This window comes from Dicentrarchus labrax, unplaced genomic scaffold, assembly GCF_905237075.1.
Source record: "Dicentrarchus labrax unplaced genomic scaffold, dlabrax2021, whole genome shotgun sequence".
Taxonomy (NCBI): domain Eukaryota; kingdom Metazoa; phylum Chordata; class Actinopteri; family Moronidae; genus Dicentrarchus; species Dicentrarchus labrax.
This window is the reverse complement of record NW_026136711.1, coordinates 26,915,172-26,933,686: the sequence shown is the minus strand read 5'-3', so window position 1 is coordinate 26,933,686 and position 18,515 is coordinate 26,915,172. Positions and strand designations below refer to the sequence as shown.

At 40.9% G+C, this 18,515-nt stretch overlaps 1 protein-coding gene across 1 annotated transcript; it reads left to right on the top strand.

Moving 5' to 3' along the window:
• Positions 1-45: 45 nt before the first annotated feature.
• On the top strand, positions 46-18,491 carry ppp4r1l (protein phosphatase 4, regulatory subunit 1-like). The gene is made up of 20 exons (XM_051416513.1): positions 46-246; positions 1,997-2,041; positions 2,581-2,710; positions 4,302-4,408; positions 4,590-4,732; positions 4,846-4,992; positions 5,420-5,527; positions 6,662-6,727; positions 6,873-7,031; positions 7,665-7,789; positions 8,290-8,804; positions 8,898-9,205; positions 10,083-10,169; positions 10,331-10,516; positions 13,508-13,669; positions 13,915-14,015; positions 14,560-14,680; positions 15,324-15,458; positions 16,078-16,219; positions 16,328-18,491. Exons 1-20 carry the CDS (start codon positions 240-242, stop codon positions 16,471-16,473), a joined length of 2,940 nt encoding a protein of 979 aa, XP_051272473.1. The 5' UTR covers positions 46-239; the 3' UTR covers positions 16,474-18,491.
• Positions 18,492-18,515: the final 24 nt, after the last annotated feature.

Genomic DNA, 18,515 nt, shown 5'->3' with positions numbered 1-18,515 from the left:
ATTTACCCCCCAGCGATGTCGAGCTTGTGTCCCAGCTGAGACACGGTAATCGCTGTAAACCTATTTATTGTTTTAGTTTTTTGTTTTTTTTAAAAAAACAACCCTTCAACCGGTGATAGCACCAGCGACCAGGAAGCACGGCCAGGAAGTAGTTTTGCGGGGCCGTGTTTGAGTGACAGCTGTGCGGTGGTGACAGCCCACACGGGACGGCAGCCCGCAGAGCCGAGCCGATACTCAAGATGGCAGGTAATGGCACTTTTTTAAAAAAAACAGTGTTTTCTTTTCTGTTTTTTGAGGCTGTGTGGGTTGTTAGGAAGCGGCATCGTGGTCTCCTCACTCCGGATATATGAAACAGCGGCCTGCACTTCGCCGCGGTGGTGTTATTCCCAGGTTGAAGAGCTGGCGAAGGCGAAGTCGGGCGAAAGGGCTGGACGAGCCGTGTTAGCAAACTTAGCACCGCTAGCCTGCTAGCTGACGAAAGCTAACCCGAGGGGGGGGTTAGCGAAATGTGTGACTTTGAGGCCACGTTTAAACTCATAACTAATCAGTACTTGTTAGTGATGTTGTAAAGAATCGCTCTCTCCTGTAGTCGGAGGTTATCGCGGGTTTAAAGCCGCGTTTAATGTCGAACTGTTGTCATAGCAAAGGCTAGCGAGTTGACCTAGCTAACGCTAGCCGAGTTGCTAAAGTCATTTTCAGCCATAAGCTGACCAAATCCCCCTTTATACCATAACAAAGGGGAGATGTTGTTCTTCGGCACCATGCTTTATTTTTTTTTTTGGGGTGGTGGTGTGTTGTTAAAACCAGTCGCAATGATATTTCATCCACACGTAAAAACACCACATTTAATGTATCTATTCGGAGATAGGGGTTGTTTTTATATCTGGAGCACATTCCCTTGCTGGTCCAGCTGTAAACACTGGCTTTAAGCCCTCACCACAACATGCTTTCTCCTTCTGGGACCCCTTTCTGGGCTCTTCTTTTCACTGCTCTGCTCTGGGGTTATTGTCCTGTATGAAGGGTTGGGTGGTTTTGAAAACAAATGATGAGAAACAGCGATGAAATTAACCTCATAAGCGAGACATGTCTACTTTGTGTTCATCACATTGGACTGCGTGATAATGGGGGAGCTGAACTGGAAGTATAGTTTGCAATCAGCTAACAAAATAGGCTTGAGATGTTTGTGATGTATTTAAAAATCTATGCATGTGTGTTGTTCCCAGTTTCTGAATATGTAAATTTCAGCCACATTGTTCAGAAATTATTCAGATTTAGTTGTTTTATTTGTAGTTTTAATGTAGGTAAAACAATCGTCTATATGATCCTACAAATTCTGAGGAGTTTTGTCAATATATTTGTGATTTGATCTTAAAATATAGATAAGATGAGACCTACTTAATAGAGCCGATGCAGGAAAATTGTTCTGTGTCGAAGCATCATGAATGCAACGTCATTCAACCTAGAGAAACTACATTATGAGCATCTATTGTATTCAAAAATGAAGCATTAAAAATATTACACACACCAAACATAAAAAGCAACTCTAAATAAATGAGGAAAAACTATAAATTGCGTCCAAGAAGTGAAGGGAATGAAGCGAGGTGATGGATAAAGTGTCTTATGTGTGTAAAAAGAACAGAGAAGATACAAACATATGCAACAGAAAAGCTTGCGCAAACTGAAATCAGAGCTTCCTTAAGTGTTGTCCAAGTGTTTCCTCAGGCAAACACACACACACGAAGCAAATTAAGGGTGTGTGTACACAAACATACATACATACACCAAAAATTACCAGTGACCTTGTATTCATTTAATCACACGTCGCTGTGATTTACTGAAGCAGACTTTGTCCCTTCTTCTTAGTAATTGTCAGCCTGTAAACCTGCCAACCCAGAGCTCCTTTCATTTTGTAGGGGGAGTGGTGTAATAGTGTGATGGTATGTTGATGACATGTTTGCCACAGAGGATTTCCCCTCTAATTGCCTTATCCTTGCAGGTCTATCTTTATATTTTGAAGATGGCCACGACGATTTGGATGACTGTGAGTACTCCGGTTATTTGTGTGATTTGTTAATAAACAATATCTGGATTTATCCATTAGTTTCTTCCATACATGTGGGGCTTTGTTTTTCTCTCGTCAGCAGAGACGTGTGTGTAAGTGTCATCTTTCTCGGCAACCCCATTAACCCACATGTGAAATTTAAAGCTGTCAACAGTATTTCAGGGTTTTACGCCATGCTATTATTAGCTGTTATACAAACCAATAGTCCCCGTTGTCTGCATTAGCTGGAGTGATGAAACACCTTTTGGATCCAACTGCAAAGCCAGTGTGTATTTATGGCTGGGACATTAAACGGAACAGTTAGACTTGAGCCTTTCTGCTGTGTTCACACAGTGGAGGTTCTTAATTGCTGACATTTAGTCTGACTCAGTGTCTTCAACATGGCACTGTGACTACTGTGGTGCATCTGTCAGTCCTCGTGCAAACGTTTTGTTTTTGTAGGCATTAGCTGTACGATTCAGAGATGGTTCCAACGGTGGCGAGGCTGTACAAATCATCTTTCGCTCTCTATCCCACAGTTGGATTCGATGACTATGGCTCAGAGTGCGACGGCATCCGTATCACAGCCTTCCTCGATGCTGGACAAGACAACCTAACTCCTCTTGGGAGGCTAGAGAAGTATGCCTTCAGTGAGAATGTCTTCAACAGGTAAGGGGAGCCTTGTGGTTAGGCTGTTAACTCTGCACTGAAAAAAAAAAACAGACAGACAATGGGATGTTCATGAGTAGTTTTTGAGTTGTGAAGATACTTTGTCAAGCTATATTGTGCAATGTAAACACACAGTGATTCAGTGTATTGTGGCAGAAAGCATTTGTGTTTTTAGTCACATTCCAGCTTGAGCTGCAAATACTTGGAGCAGAACTCTGATAGCTCTTTAGTAGTGTTTTCTACCGCAACTTCAGCTGTTGATAGGTTGACTCAAAACTTAACAGCTGAGTTGGAAAGTCACAAACGTACAGTTACACATAATAAAATACAAAAAAAGGTTTCCTGAATCAAGCTTTAATCCATCTACTGTTTCCTTTCTGACTATGGCTGCGTCCATGTCAATACATTTGAATGCATACTTCTTTCTATATTGTAACCATCTACACACACTTTATTTATGGCTGATAACTCATTTAAATTTTCCTTTGAGCAAGTAACAGTGTTCTATTCTTGCCACCTGAAAGAGGATTAATACATTTTTGTTTTGGCATTTCGGTGTTGAAGCCAAGCTTGTGGAAAACAAGAAAGTGGTTGATTTAAACCAAACCCTGTCTGACAAGTAAACAATGATTTTATATTTACTTGCAGATGTGTAGACATGTCTTCATGTTGGTTTGTGTTGACAGCCTAATGCCGCGCCTTGTGGAACTTAGACTTAAGGAAACATCTGGCAAATGACACAGAGGTGTTCAGAAAAAGTGATGAGAAGATGTAGTCAGATATTCAGATTAACTTTTCATTTCATTTTAAAGAAATTAAACTTAAACTGTTCACAGATTTCAATGAAATAATTTCTAAAAGGTTTTATGGCTCAAACAACTAATGGCATAATGTTGCACAATAATACATTGTTGTTATTTGACTTCTTTTCTTCATATTATTGTATAAATAATATGGAATAATGGCTAAATTGTGTCATAAACCCCACGCTGGAAAATTCTGATGTGAGATTAACATGGTCCCATCTCAACTAATAATTGTGTTTTTTTCCAGTTCATCTGGAAGACTGTCTGCATTCTTGTGTATTTACTAATCACATACCTGCTTTAACTCTGTAGTGCAGGAATGCCAAAAGACTTAATGTTGAGCCATGGGGGATGGTTTCTGTCTGAACGTGGCATTAGGTTGACAGTGCTAGTCAAACATGTGTAGTGTTTCCAGCTGAAGACAAATTTTGGTTTATGCATATTTTCTGTGAGATTTATGTGTTTGTTTGTTTTTTTTTATGTTGTACTTTCTGCGTACTTGAGCCAGCCAGTGCAAGTCCATAGTATGTGCTTTTTGATTAAACGCAATGCCTCTGCAAACACTTCATACTGCTCTGTTGTCTCCACACAGTCGGGTTTAGTTCCTGTCTTTAGGCTTTTCATGCTCAGCTTCGCAGAGTTCAAGCCCTGCTGTCTTTTCCAAATACATGCGTGTCTAATGTACTTGACAGCTCTGTCAGTGCTGTGCTCTACGCAGTGTGCATTCAGCACTTGTAGGTATTGGCAGGCAGTCTTACTAACTTGACGCTCCTGTTGCTTTCTAGGCAAATCGTGGCTCGTGGCCTGCTTGATGTGCTTCGAGAGTTCAGTGACAATGAAAATGACTTTATCAGTGTGATGGAGACAGTTGCCAGAATGTCAGAAGACGGAGGTAGATGCATTTTCCTTTTCATCCAATTAGTTGTCATGTCTCTAGATAATTCTGCGCTTTTTGACTGTGATTTCCTTCGTTAAATGAAATTAAACTCCTTCAGGATTTAATCATGTTTGCAAGCACATGATGCTCATGTTGCGTTGTACCTTAAGCTTATCCTTTTAATGTGTGTACTCAGAGCCCACAGTGCGAGCTGAACTGATGGAGCAGGTCCCCAACATTGCCATGTTCTTACACGAGAGTCGGCCCAACTTCCCAGCTGCTTTCTCAAGATACTTGGTTCCCATTGTAGTTCGATATCTCACTGATCCAAATAACCAGGTTGGTTTCAAATTTACTAGGAAATAAGAGACTTAGAACAAATAAGTCCACTGGTCAGAATCATTTACACCAAGTTTACACCGAGTTTTAAAACTTCCTCACATGTTTTCCAGGTGCGGAAGACCAGCCAGGCAGCGCTGCTTGTTCTGTTGGAGCAGGGCCTCATCTCTAAAGCTGATATGGAGACCAAAGTTTGTCCAGTGCTGCTTGAACTCACTGAACCCAGCAGTGACGATGACTACAAAATCGAGGCAGTTGCTGTAAGAAACTCATCTTTTTTAATTTTTTTATTTCTTTTTTTTTAAGCAAGAACGAGAGCAGAGAGCCACAGTGGGTTTCTTTTATTACTTTACTGTGATCACTGAGTCCCTTTTATCTGATCCAGTGACCAGTCTACACTAACAACATCTCTCTTTTGATGGAACGTAATTGATGCCAGCAAAGAATATTTTTGGATTACATAAACTGTATTTTACCAAGTGTTAAAAATTTTAATGCATTAGTCAAATTAATGAATTGCATCAAATTTGAAACTGCAAATAATTTTTTTTCAAAGGCTCAAAGTTGAATGTGATTTTTATTCTGATGTTTTTGTTGTTAGCTATTCATTTATTTACTTAACCCAATTCAAAGTTGCACACCTGCTCCTCATGCCGCTCACTGTCTCTATATGTCTTCCTCTGACAGATTATGTGTAAAGTTGTCACCATGTTGAGCAAAGACACAGTGGAGCATCTATTGCTGCCACGCTTCTGTGACCTGTGCAGTGACGCCAGACTCTTTCAAGTTCGCAAGGTAACGGCCGCCAAAATTTCCTCCTTAAAGGTCAATAAACTTTTAACGTTCTGAAATTACTCATGGTAATGAAACCTACAAGATATTCTGTTTCACACTGCAGTCACAACTGGGCAAATGGTTATTTGAGGTAGAGTTTAACTGTGTTCCCCTCAGGATAAATTGAATAATATTGTGAGTCAGCCTTAATTCTGTTTTGCGCATCACCTTATCCTACCCTACGCTGTTGTTTTCTGTGAGGAATGTTAATTCTCTGGCGTTACTGGTGCCAGTAGCGGAAAAGTGTTTAGGATTTGCAAAGATGGTCAAATGTTGTGAATTATGATTTTAGCTCTTTTGTGATTGTGACACTTTTTTTTCTTCTGCCTTTTCTCTGAAGCTGAACTTTGAAATGTTTTACTGCTTTAGCCCAGGACCCAAAATAAGCATATATGTGTCACAATACTCAGGACCCTGAATAAAATCCTTCTTTCATACAGTGAGCAAATGCAGTATGTCTGAAAATTATACAATAGGACCACAACTTTACATAAGTTAAGTCAATGCAGATGGTCTATGTTCTGCTTACTGGTAGAAATGATGTGTAAGTAGTGTTTATTAATGTATAAATAAATGCTTGAATTGACTGTTATGTTAGAATTGCAACAAAAATTTGAGCTATTATGATCTAGATCGCCCATATTTACATGTACATTTACATTTGTGTAAACCTTTAAAAACAATGTGTCATATATCTCACACTGATGAAACTCTTGATGCCAGAATGTTAGGAACTTTCTTTCTTTTTATATGGAAATTAAATTCACATGGTCATGTAAATACCACCCTTAAGACACATGGCCCATGTTGCTAGGCAACTATAGCATACAGCAGTACAGATAATAGAAAAGTACAGAAATACTGAATGATGGAGGAGATTTAGTAAGCTAAACAGTGTATGTATGATAATGTTTAATTGTGGAATTATTAATATTCCTTTTAGTGTTACTGGAATTGCCATCTTTCTGAGACACCATGTAAATCAGCAACCTGTTGTGGATTGTGTCTGATGTTTTGAAATAAAAATTTTTTGCTGTTTATTTGGCACTGAAACGTGACCTTGTTGTTCATTATGTTTTGTGTTTTGTATGACAGGTCTGTGCAGCGAATTTCGGAGAGTTTTGTTCTATTGTTGGTCAGGAGGCCACAGAAAAACTATTGGTAAGAAGCTCAGAGACTTATATTTCTTTAATTGAAATTTCCAAAACCAATGAAAACCCCATTCCCATCTTTATTGTGACTGATGACAAATCTCTTCTGAATATTAGTTGCAATTTTTACTGACGTGTTTTTGTTTTTAACGTAGATGCCCAAGTTCTTCGATCTGTGCTCAGACAGTCTGTGGGGCATCAGGAAAGCCTGCGCCGAGTGCTTCATGATGGTCTCTAATTCCACCTCTCCCGAGGCGCGACGTGTGACACTGTCCCCGCTGTTCATCAGCCTCATCAGTGACCAGTCTCGCTGGGTAAGACGCACGCAGGAGAAATTGTAGGATTTATGTGCAACTTCCTCTGTACTGTGATGAAAATAGAGCAGTTGTTGCTATGACTTGTTGCAAGTTTGTTTTTCTCACCACTGCATGCGTCATATTCTTCCTTATTTTGAGCTATGTGCTTTATCTATACTTAGATTACATTTCTTTAAGTGAAATGTTAAAATAAGAAACTAGCTTCTGAAAATATAAAAGTGGAAATACACACAGAAGAAATGTTGTGCAAATTATCAATGGGGCTTAAAGGATGTCAGTATTTTGGTCTTAAAGGGTCTGCAGGCTTACACCCAATTTGTACTTTTTACATCCATGAGGGATACATTTTGCCATCTACCGATGTTCATTAGGGTCCACATGGAGCCCAGTTTCCACTGAGCAACATGTGTGATCTTGTCTGTGTATGCAGCCACCCGCTGTACTATAAACAGAACTGAATGCACTCCCACTGTCCGTCTCTGTACTATTTTGGACTGTATCTGGCCCTTAAATGGTGCCCCATGCAAATAATCCTGTTCAAGAATAAGCAAATGAAGATGAGCTTTAGAGTGTGGAAAAATCTCTGTTGTCATGATGAAACTCACAGATCTGTCTTTGTCACACTTCTAGGTGCGACAGGCTGCCTTTCAGTCTCTGGGGCGTTTTATCTCCACCTTTGCCAATCCCTCCAGCACAGGCCTACACTTCAGAGAGGACGGTGCCCTACTAGAGGTCCCCAGATGTACATTGGACAGGTAAGACCACCTGACTTTCAACACCACTGGAACAACTAACATTTATTTACAGCTATTGGCTTACATTGATGAGTCATTTGCCTCTTTTCGGTTTCTCCAATCATCAAAGAAATTGTATCTTAGTAGGACAAGTTTGACAGAAGTTGTGTTGTTTTTTATGTGAACTCAATATTTATATAATCAGTACTTTATAACAATATACTTTGACACTACACCAATATGAGATAGATAGATAGTTAGTTAGTTAGTTAGTTAGTTAGTTAGTTTATGTATCCAGAGGGAAATTCAAGGTTTTACTGGCACAAACACAGTTTACATTTTTGGGAAATAAAAGTAAAGAATTGTATTTAATGTCTTTTCTCTGAATACTTTTTACCTAGAAAGTTACTTGTTTTTGAAATGTAACAAGGGTGAGAGTATTTTGTTTTAGATAGAAGGGTTTACCTGAGTATTCCTCTACATTGCCTATATTCCCATAAATGTTTCTACTCTCATTTCAGCGACTGCTCCCTAAACTCTCTGAACTGCTCGGACATTAGTGGGTGCCACGCAGAACGAACCATCGCACACACACCTCCCAATCAGGATGGCCGTGCCACACCGTCCCCAGAGCACGTGTCGACAACTGACAGTGAGGAAATGCACAGCTTAGACGACAACCACACTTCTGTTCCCCGAGAGATGCGCGGCGGCTTCACCCACACAGTATCAAACAGCAACGCCAGCCCTACAACTACAAACAACGCTAAGAACACAAAAGAAACAGAGCACACAGACGAGAACTTTAATTCTTTCAACTACTGGAGATCTCCTTTACCGGACATCAGTGGGGAACTGGAGATGCTAAATTGTCAAACATCAGTGGGAGTGTTAGAGAAGGACGAAAAGGAGGAGGAGGAGGAACCTGAAGGTAATTGTCCTGATTCCAAGTCCAACCCTGGCAAAGCTACCAGCGACCAGATCCAGAAGGTCTTGGACTGTTTGCAACCGCACATGGATGACCCCGATGTGCAAGGTGGGTATACAGATAGAACCAGAATATGTATGGTTAGCTGTAGAATTTGGCAGTGCGTTGTAGATTGAGCTGTGTATGTGAATTTACCTCCAGCTCAAGTCCAGGTGTTGTCAGCTGCTCTGAAGGCAGCTCAGCTTGACAGCCCAGCAGACGACAGCCCGGCTGAACCCGAGCCAGAAGAAGAGCCTGAGAACAACAGCGACAGCCCAACTGTGGAGACGAAATCTGTGGAGGTGCAGTCAGAGAGTGAAGAGAGTCCCACAGAAGAGGAGCAACCGATGGAAACTCCCCCAGCCTCAGAGTCGAGCCCTGTCCAGGAGCAAGGAGACGAAGAGACGCAGACGGATCCCCTGGAGGACCAGGAGGACCAGGAAGAGTCTCCTCCTGACTCCCCTGTTCTAGTATGAAACATTTCAGATATTTGCATGTGTTAAGTCAGTTGCTATATATGGCTGAACAGTTATAGTAACTACACGTACTGGACTTCAGCTGGATTTCTACTTAATGAAAGGAGTTCTGCAACTATTGCAGAGCTCCCATTAGGTCCCCATGGGTTTTGATTCATAGCTTAGGATCAGATTTCTTTTCTTTAAGAGATGAACAGTAAAAGCAAATCTAATTTATCAGGACTGTGTGGGTGTGTTATGAAGTAATTTGATTGATAATGGGCTCTGGCAACACAAGCCAACAACCCCCACGACTGTCATCAGATTTTGATTTGGATCCTAATCCTGATTAGTTCACTGGCATTGTATGACATCAACTTTTTTCTACCTGACCCCACCCACCTCAAACCAGTGGGGGAAAAAAAGAGAGGACAAGAAAACAAGATCTCTTGAGAGATAACTAAACCTGTTGTTATTTTGGCTGAAAGTTATGTGTTCATGTAAGACCCCATTAGTCTGAGTAAGAAGCTGATTTACTTGGTAATGTAGAGCGATCTTTGGCAGCGAGCAGGAGTTTGCAGAGATGACTGTGCTAGAAAACTTTTATTACTCATTACTCTTCAACATTGTTTGTTGTCTTAACTCTCATCTGTCTCCACCGGGACCTGAAACTTCTAGGAGAAAGTACAAGCTGACCAGTCAGTTCTTGTGGTATCATTGTTATATATTTTTTTAGGAGTCATCTGTAGCGTAACCTGTACCCATAGCTATACTGTAACCCCCTAAACCCGTAGGTAGAAATCCAGCTTTAGGTCATTCAGAAGGGTGACATGAAATGCACGCGTAGTATACTCGTTCCTTAATGGTGTGTGTGGATTTCTATGTTCCTCAGGAGTCTGAACTAATTGAGAGTGTGGAGGAGGAGGGAAAGGAAGACTCTGCTCACAGCCCAGGGCCTGAGGATAAGCCCAAGATCCAGGTCAGTCAGCACTTCTATCATACATCTTGGAAGTATTGATCAGAACCTTACACTTTGTATTAATTGGCACGAGCATGGATTACTGTAAATACTTTCTCCCTGTGCATCGCCATTCCTCCTTCATCATCAAAAACTCTTTTAATCTCTTGCTCCGTTTCCAGAATGTCATCCCCCAGCAGCTGTTGGATCAGTACCTCTCTATGACGGACCCGGCCCGGGCCCAGACGGTGGATACAGAAATAGCCAAACACTGTGCCTTCAGCCTGCCGGGGGTAGCGCTCACTTTGGGACGACAGAACTGGCACTGCCTCAAGGACACGTATGAAACCCTCGCTACTGATGTGCAGGTAAGCAGAGAAATGTGAAATTATGAGGGTAATGTGGGATTAAATGAGTGATGAACCACACTCTGGGTGGATGTAAAGCTTTATTTTAGCTCAAGGACAAGTTTGTTGGAGATTATTGTCCTTGAAATGTTTTTTTGCTATGTAGTCATAACAAAAAACTGAACTTGTATACTGGTTTAGAAGTTGGTTATGTTGAAGTAGGCCGCTTAATAGTGTTGTAGTAATGGGATATTTTGTTGGAAAGTCAAAGCCAAAATATCAATGATAAACAGACTGCAGAGGTTTATGCTGGATCCTGTGATGTATTATAGATAATCATGTTTTTTAACAATTAACGTTGGGTCCTTAAAGAAGTAAATAGCATTTTGAATGGATAGTGATTAAGATCAGGTCAGTTTTTACCCCTTTTGTTGTTTTTTTTTTAGGTTTAAGTAAATTAATTTTGCCCTAAAAATCTGCCACAAAGTTGTTCTTTGTGATTGCTTGATTGAATTACTCAAATTCAAATAAGCTTTATTGGCACATGGTTGCCAAAGCAAAATTTTATTTTATTGAATAATTACATTTAACACAAGAAAACCAAATAATCACAAAATAACAGATTAAACAGTTTAAATGATACAATCCATCACAACATAAATACACAAACACAGAATGATTGAACAAAGTAGAGTGAATGAGGGGATTTATGTGTTTTCTCTTTGGTTGTGTGTAGAATATACATTTTACATTTTGTTGCCAAGGCAGCTATTTTGCTCCTTTTTCTTCCAACATGTAGGAAGTGTACTCTTATTGGACATATGATGCTGGCTTTGTGAAGACATAAATCTCATATACTGCATGCACTCATTGAGGAAGGGAAGCTCTGTCTCATAGATCACAGTGAGACCACAACCTGTCTTCTGTTGGCAGCCATGTTTCTCTGCGTCTACCTGTGGTCTGAACATCATCGATGAGTGCTGACGCGGGGGCGAGCGTGTAGCTGCATTTTAGGGCTAAATAACCACTGAGCTTGTGTTGTGTTGTTGGTAATCTTATAGGTCAGGTCAATTCTGTATATTCTGTATATTATTTGGTTAGTTATTTAATATTGATTATCTGCCGATCCAAAGTCCTTCTTCTTTTAGATAATACAGTGCACAGTGAACACTTTCAAGCTATTGAAATCAATCCAATGTATATGCTTGACACTTTAATAACTCTGCACTGCATTAAGAAACAAAATCCCTACATTGAAGCTATTCCTCAATGTTTTGTTTTATTTTTCAGTACAAAATAATAAACCCTCTGTAATCTTTGTCTGGAGGGAGTTTCTCTGTTCAGTGTTTGGTGCTTTAGTGCAGCCTTTGCCCGAGTTACCTTTTAATGATCTGTTTTGATGAGTGTTTATTTCCGCCGTGTCTACATCTCTTGCACGGATTACGTTCATTAATTACTCTTAATGGCTTTTTATTCGCTGGGCTTTTGTAGCACTTGCAGTGGCGTGTTGAGTGTGGTTGTGTCAGGTCTCTACTGCTCGCACAGGCAGCCCCACCCAGGATGAAACTCTGCAGCAGGCTCCTGCTCTCTCACACACACACACACACACACACACACACACACACACACACACACACACACACACACACACACACACACACACACACACACACACACACACACACACAGAGCAGACTGGAGGAAAGAAACAGCCAGAAAGTTGACAATGGCTACACCATGCATGAAAGCTTTGAGAGTAAATCAACTGTATGACAGCTGATGAAAACAAAAAGATCGGATCAGATAAATAAAGCTCAACATGTTGCAACATCTGTTAAAAAATGTCTTGATCGGTGCCGATACCAATCGTTAAGATCGTATCAGGACTTACCTAGCTGGATTCTTTGTGACAGTTTGATGTTGTCCTGAGTCTCAGCTGACTGAGTGGACTGTTTCTGTGTGTGTCTGGACTTTTATAGCTAGGTAGTGAAGTGAGTGAGGGACACTAGAACCCCATTCACAACCACATGCATGAGGATTTTTATTTTTTTGGTATTGTCCTCTGTTTGACCTATGTACCATAGCACTTGTTGTACAAATGAGTTTGTTGAGGGTGTGAGAAAGAAAGGGAGGGTGAAGAGGGGCAGTGTTGCTTCACTTCACAGCAGAGACAGTCTGACAGCAGCACTCATCCAGGCTGATGTAGATTATTTTCATGAATGTGTCTGTTAGCATGACAACGTTGCACTGTACAACTGTGGATTCAGACCGGTTGCTGGAGGGTGAAAGTTCAGATAGTGTGCTGCAGGAATGAGTCCTAAAACCTTAAGCCGAGTTAGTGTTTCAGCGCTTCCGATTCCCTCGCCTCGAGTATTCTGAAGGGTTTTTGGTTAGACGGTTGACATGAAGAATGTGGTTAACACAAGCATGAGCAAGAGGTTTTCACCTTTTGTTCTATGACACAAAATATGTCAGTAAATACCCCCACCTGTGAATTTAGTCTACAGAGGATGTTAGTGACATTAGACATCAGCATGCCAGACGTGTAGACTAGTCGACCTTTACAGCCTCGTTGTCTTTATACTCGCACTCCGCAAACTAACACTATTGTTGAATTACAAGTTGGAAGTCAAGTGGTGGTGATGTTGACGTCATGAAACTGTGGTGTCGTTTGTTTAAATCCTAATGTTAGCTTTTTAAGTCTGGTGATTCTGGTTTTACGCTTCAAGATTATCTTGCTGAACAAAATGTACCATAAACCTTTGTTTGACACAGAGCTTATTTTCTGCATTAAGCTAAAATCAAATGAAAAAATCCATTCAAAAAGCTTTTTGTTGAAGGAATGAGGGCTAACTTCTGGTTTGACGTCACTGCAGGCTTCTGGTTTCATTTGCTTTCATTTTTTTGTTTACAATTTACCTGAATTAACAAAAAATTTATGTTTAAAAAAAATAAATAAAAAAGTGTTGTAATCTTTTTGTGTTTCTTTTCCTCCTACCTTCACACTCCCAGTGGAAGGTACGGCGTACGCTGGCTTTCTCCATCCATGAACTGGCAGTTATTCTGGGAGACCAGCTGACAGCAGCTGATCTGGTGCCCATCTTCAACGGTTTCCTCAAAGACCTGGACGAGGTCCGCATCGGCGTGCTCAAACACCTCTACGACTTCCTCAAGGTGAGATTATAGATTTATATACCAACCAACCAACCAAGCATTACAGAGCAAGAAGCTAGTTCAGTTTTGGATATTTCAGCAAAACTTTTGTGATAGATTACAATAAAGGACTCAGTTGCAGCTCCGGTACGCTTTGTTTTGCAGCAGTTTTGTTTCTCAGTTAAAGAAAATAAATCGGTTAGATTGATTGCGTTACAAGTATTACTAAATAACTAAGCTGGGTCTTGTGTGTCTTGATGTTGCAGCTGCTGCATGCAGACAAGAGGAGAGAATATCTGTACCAACTGCAGGAGTTCATGGTGACGGACAACAGTCGCAACTGGAGATTCAGATATGAGCTGGCAGAGTAAGTCTCCTTTTGCTCTTGCAGTTGGGAAATAATTACATTGACATTTTAAAGCCTTTCATTTCGTGTTGATTCCGGCAGCCCCTGTGGACTGCAGCAGTTGTGTTTCCACAGCCTCATTTAAGTGATTTCCCGGGGAAGCTGACCCAGTGGCAGTCATTAAGATAAAATGTATATATAAATCTTCTCGCTGATGGTTGTGTTTGTTTATTTAGGTAATATAGAGGTATCGGTATAAAGTGAGACTGTTTCATAACTAGTTAAAAACTCCTTGTAGTATGCTTTAAGTAACTCTTTTATCCAGACTGACAGAGTCTGGTTCATAGACTGAATTCTGCTCTTATAACACTGTATGTGGGTTAGAGTTATTTCTCCACTTAATTTACTGTCACTATCACCAAAAAGGTTAATATCATAATTCCAATTCACCTCATTTAATTTTAGCTGTTTATATTTACTGTGTTGTACTAATATTTACGGAAACATTTGCCTGATTGAAGTGTCCTCTCTCTATCTCTATCTCTATCTCTCTGTCCCCCTCCAGGCAGTTAATCTTGATCATAGAGTTGTACAGCCACTACGACGTGTATGACTACCTCAGGCAGATAGCGCTCACTCTCTGCTCTGACAAAGTCTCAGAGGTCAGGTGGATCTCCTACAAACTGGTGAGTGTATAGTATTAAAAGTGGGCTTATTTGCTGGTGGAGGGAACATCTGGAGAGGAAATGATTGGCAACAAAGCGAGGGTTGATTATTTTTTGTAAGAATCTGGCGTTACAAAATGTATCACAGGCATTACGATGTGTTTTTTTTTATATAGAATTTTAACTGTGACGGATGGTTAGGTAAGCAAAAACACTGGAACATCTAAAACCAGTTTCACTGATGGATGATATTCAGTTTTGTGTTTGTGTGATAAAGTCCTGACTGATGGTTGTATTTGATCATCTTATCTGGCCTGTAAGGAGACTAGTTATGTAGCCACTTAGAGGGTATTTGTACACCTGCTAAGTTTGAAATAGATCCAGAGTTTGGTAAATCCTCTTATCCTCTTCCCTTTCTTGCCAAGAAAAGCTCATTAATTAACACGTGATATGGTAAGACTCCAGGAAGTTACCACGTCCCAGCAAGGAGTGGTGTGGCACTAAACCGACAGCAACTAATCATCTATTCAGCTCATATTCTGTTATTCTGTTATTGGACTTCCTCAACTCCAGTGGCCAATGTCTGTCTCTGAACTTAATACACATTTTTACACTGTAACTGTAGTTTAAAACATTTTTTTGTCATCACCTCTTGTGTTCTCAGGTTGTAGAGATCCTCCAGAAGCTGTATTCATGTGGGGCTGATGATCTGGGCCTGAACTTCATCAACGAGCTCACTGTCAGGTTCTGCCACTGTCCTAAGTGGGTGGGTCGGCAGGCCTTTGCCTTCATCTGCCAGGTCTGTAGTGCTTATCTCACATTACTTGGCACGAAATGGTGAAACATCAGCTTGTGCATTGTCTCTCTACCTGTTCTTCAAGTCCAGAGATAGCTGGGTACCTTCTTTGATGGCTTATCTGATTATTCTCCGAGCTGCTGTTGACAGAAATGAAATAGAAAATTAAATATTCTCTTGAGCGAAAGTGCAGAGCAAGTTTTAACCCCATTTATGGTCCTTGGAACTTTTCTTTTTAATTTCTCACTAAAAACATTTTAAGGATTAAAACTATCAAGTTAAAATGTTATTTTCTTAAGAGTGATGCGACATAATGCTATCGTACAGTTTTGCCAGATGGATACTGAGAAGTTTATCTAATGTTCATGTTAGACAACCTGAGGACAGATATGAATGTGACTAACTCCAGCAATGTGTTACAGTAATACTGTAGTGGAAAACTATTTGTTCATCAGCCTGTTTGTCTGCTTCCCTGTCTGATTACATGATTCTGATCTGTTGTGCTGGGTCAGAGGTTCAGCCTGACAAAACCCTCTTAACTTCTTTCTTCTGGAGTTTGTCTAGCTGTCATTTTAACGCCAGCCTGTCTGTGTGTTTTAACGTTTTCTTGTATTTTCCGTAGGCCGTAGTGGAGGAGGACTGCATGCCCATGGAGCAGTTCAGCCAGCACCTCTTGCCCAGCCTGCTCAGCCTCTCCTCAGACCCTGTGGCCAATGTCCGCGTACTGGTAGCCAAGGCTCTACGGCAGAGTGTCATGGAGAAAGGTAAACTGCAAACAAACTAAATGATGGATGCTGTCTTTGAACAGTAAGGATGATGTTTAGATTACACAAACCACTTTACTTTAACTGAGTCTTGTGTTTTGTGTACAGCATACTTCAAGGACCCTGGCTGTGCCTACTCTGACGAGCTGGAAGAGACTGTGATGGCTCTGCAGTCCGACAAGGACCGGGACGTCCGCTTCTTTGCCAGCCTGGACCCCAATAAAGGCTTGATGGACACGGCTCCCTTGATTTAGCCCCAGCTCCTGAGTCCCATTACAGCCCACCTGCCTGTCTATCTACCTGTCTGACTGATGCACAGTCAGCGTAACCTGCAACACCAGCACCTGACCAGATCCCCCAACCACTCGCCTGCTGGGCAGACCTGCACCAACGACCACTTGAGAAATATGTCAGATGTTCAGATAACAGTATAAAAAATGTGAGCATGCTCAAACAACACGACCCAGTCTCTGGTTGGGCACTACAATAGCGCACATCGCATTCACAAAACACAAAATGCATACTTTCTCAGAGTTTTCAGAAAATGAGCAGGACTCAGAGGATAGCTGCACCATTTTGTGGGAGCTGCCACATTTACGCCTGAACTTTTCCCCGCCCTGCTCCACACTAACATTGACTCAATCCTTCCCAAATCACAGACTTGTAAAACTACGACGGGCTCTCTCTCCAAAGCTAACTGTAAGCTTGATATTAAATTGCTGAATTGATTTTTTTTTTTTTTTTTTCTTAATGCTTCTTTTTGTGGATTTCTTAACGAACAAGCAGGCGAGGCCTGCCTGACTCTGACGTGTGCACTAACTCAGGGGGACTCATCTAAACCTAAACAGCATTATTAGCTTACATGAGAAGCAGCAGCTCCTGGATCCCTGGTGAAAAACCTCCAGCTGTCTGAGCAACAGACCAGCCAAACCAAGTAGCTCTGCTGGTGTCTCTCGCCTCATTTCATCCTAAATGCCTCCATTGTCTCAGAGACCCTTTTTTTTGTCTTCTGAGATGTCCTCTGGGTTATTGTCTGTTTCCCTTCTACCTTCTCTTACTCACTCATTTTTCTCTGCATTTCTCCACCTGGTCGTCATGGGCCGAGGAAACCACTACTACTGCACAGAAGGAACAGTGATTCTGCCACTCAGCGTAACTCTTGATTAAAACCATATCTTGACGTTTTGAAAGAACACCTAAATAAACTGTCTGCTCCCCTCCCCTCCCCCCTGTGTCTGTTTACCAAAAAATGTGACACAATGCGTCTCCCGAACGGCAGGAGACTAATGAAATACCTCTGTGTGGACATTAGTGGCCAGTGTGTCGTACATGTAGAGGGACATCCGCGGTTCGAACAGGCTCTGAATGTCCTCGATGGGTGATTCTTTTTGAGCAATGTTTTATTAAAACATCTTAACAAGGGCTCATGATGAAGTGACACAGGGTGACGTAGATCTCGTAAAGAAGAGGAAGAAAGCAAGCACACTGTTGGAATATGCATGTCCCCCACCCTACACCCCACCGCCCCCTGTGTATAATCTATTCCAAGTTCCTTAAGGTTGACTTCCTGATATTGAATTATGTGACCATGGTAGCTTTCAGTGGATCTGACTGACCAGTTGTACAGTAGGATATAGGAATGGCTGTGTTAGGAAACTGAAAGAGAGCTGATCTTTATTTCCCTGTCTTGGTGGAATGATTTAAAAGTATGAGGTTTCTCAAAAACTCTTTTGTACAGCTTAAACCTGTGGAAAACAGTATGTGTTCATGGAACCGAGGCCAGTTTAGTCGGGTTTTCACCCATCGAGATGTGTGTGTGCGTGTGAATATTGGGAGCAGCCACCAAGTCACTTTTTTTGTAGTCTTTCAAGCTCGTTGGTTTTCCTCTGTTGTAAATGGTAACCCTCCCTCCCCCCCAAATTTTTTTTTTTTTTGAACATAGACATAACTTGAGAACTTAAGCTGATTGTGGTGTGTGCTGTGCATCTCAAGTCTTTCTTCCTTCGAAAGGAGAGCTCACTGCGGTAATGGCGGTGTCTACTCATCTCGTCTGTCTGCAATTTGTGTCCATCTCATTTTTTATGTAGTAGAACAGTTAATATATACATTTTATGAAAATTATTTTTCTTTTCAATTATGCACCACTGTTCAAAGATTTTATATCCTAACTTTACAAAATTTACAACCTTTGTAATATTCAATGGTTTCTTTTAAAAAGACATTTTATGTAATGTTATTTTTAGTATTCTGTAATTAAAATGATGAAAATTAATATGTTGTGCTTATGTTTTGTAGT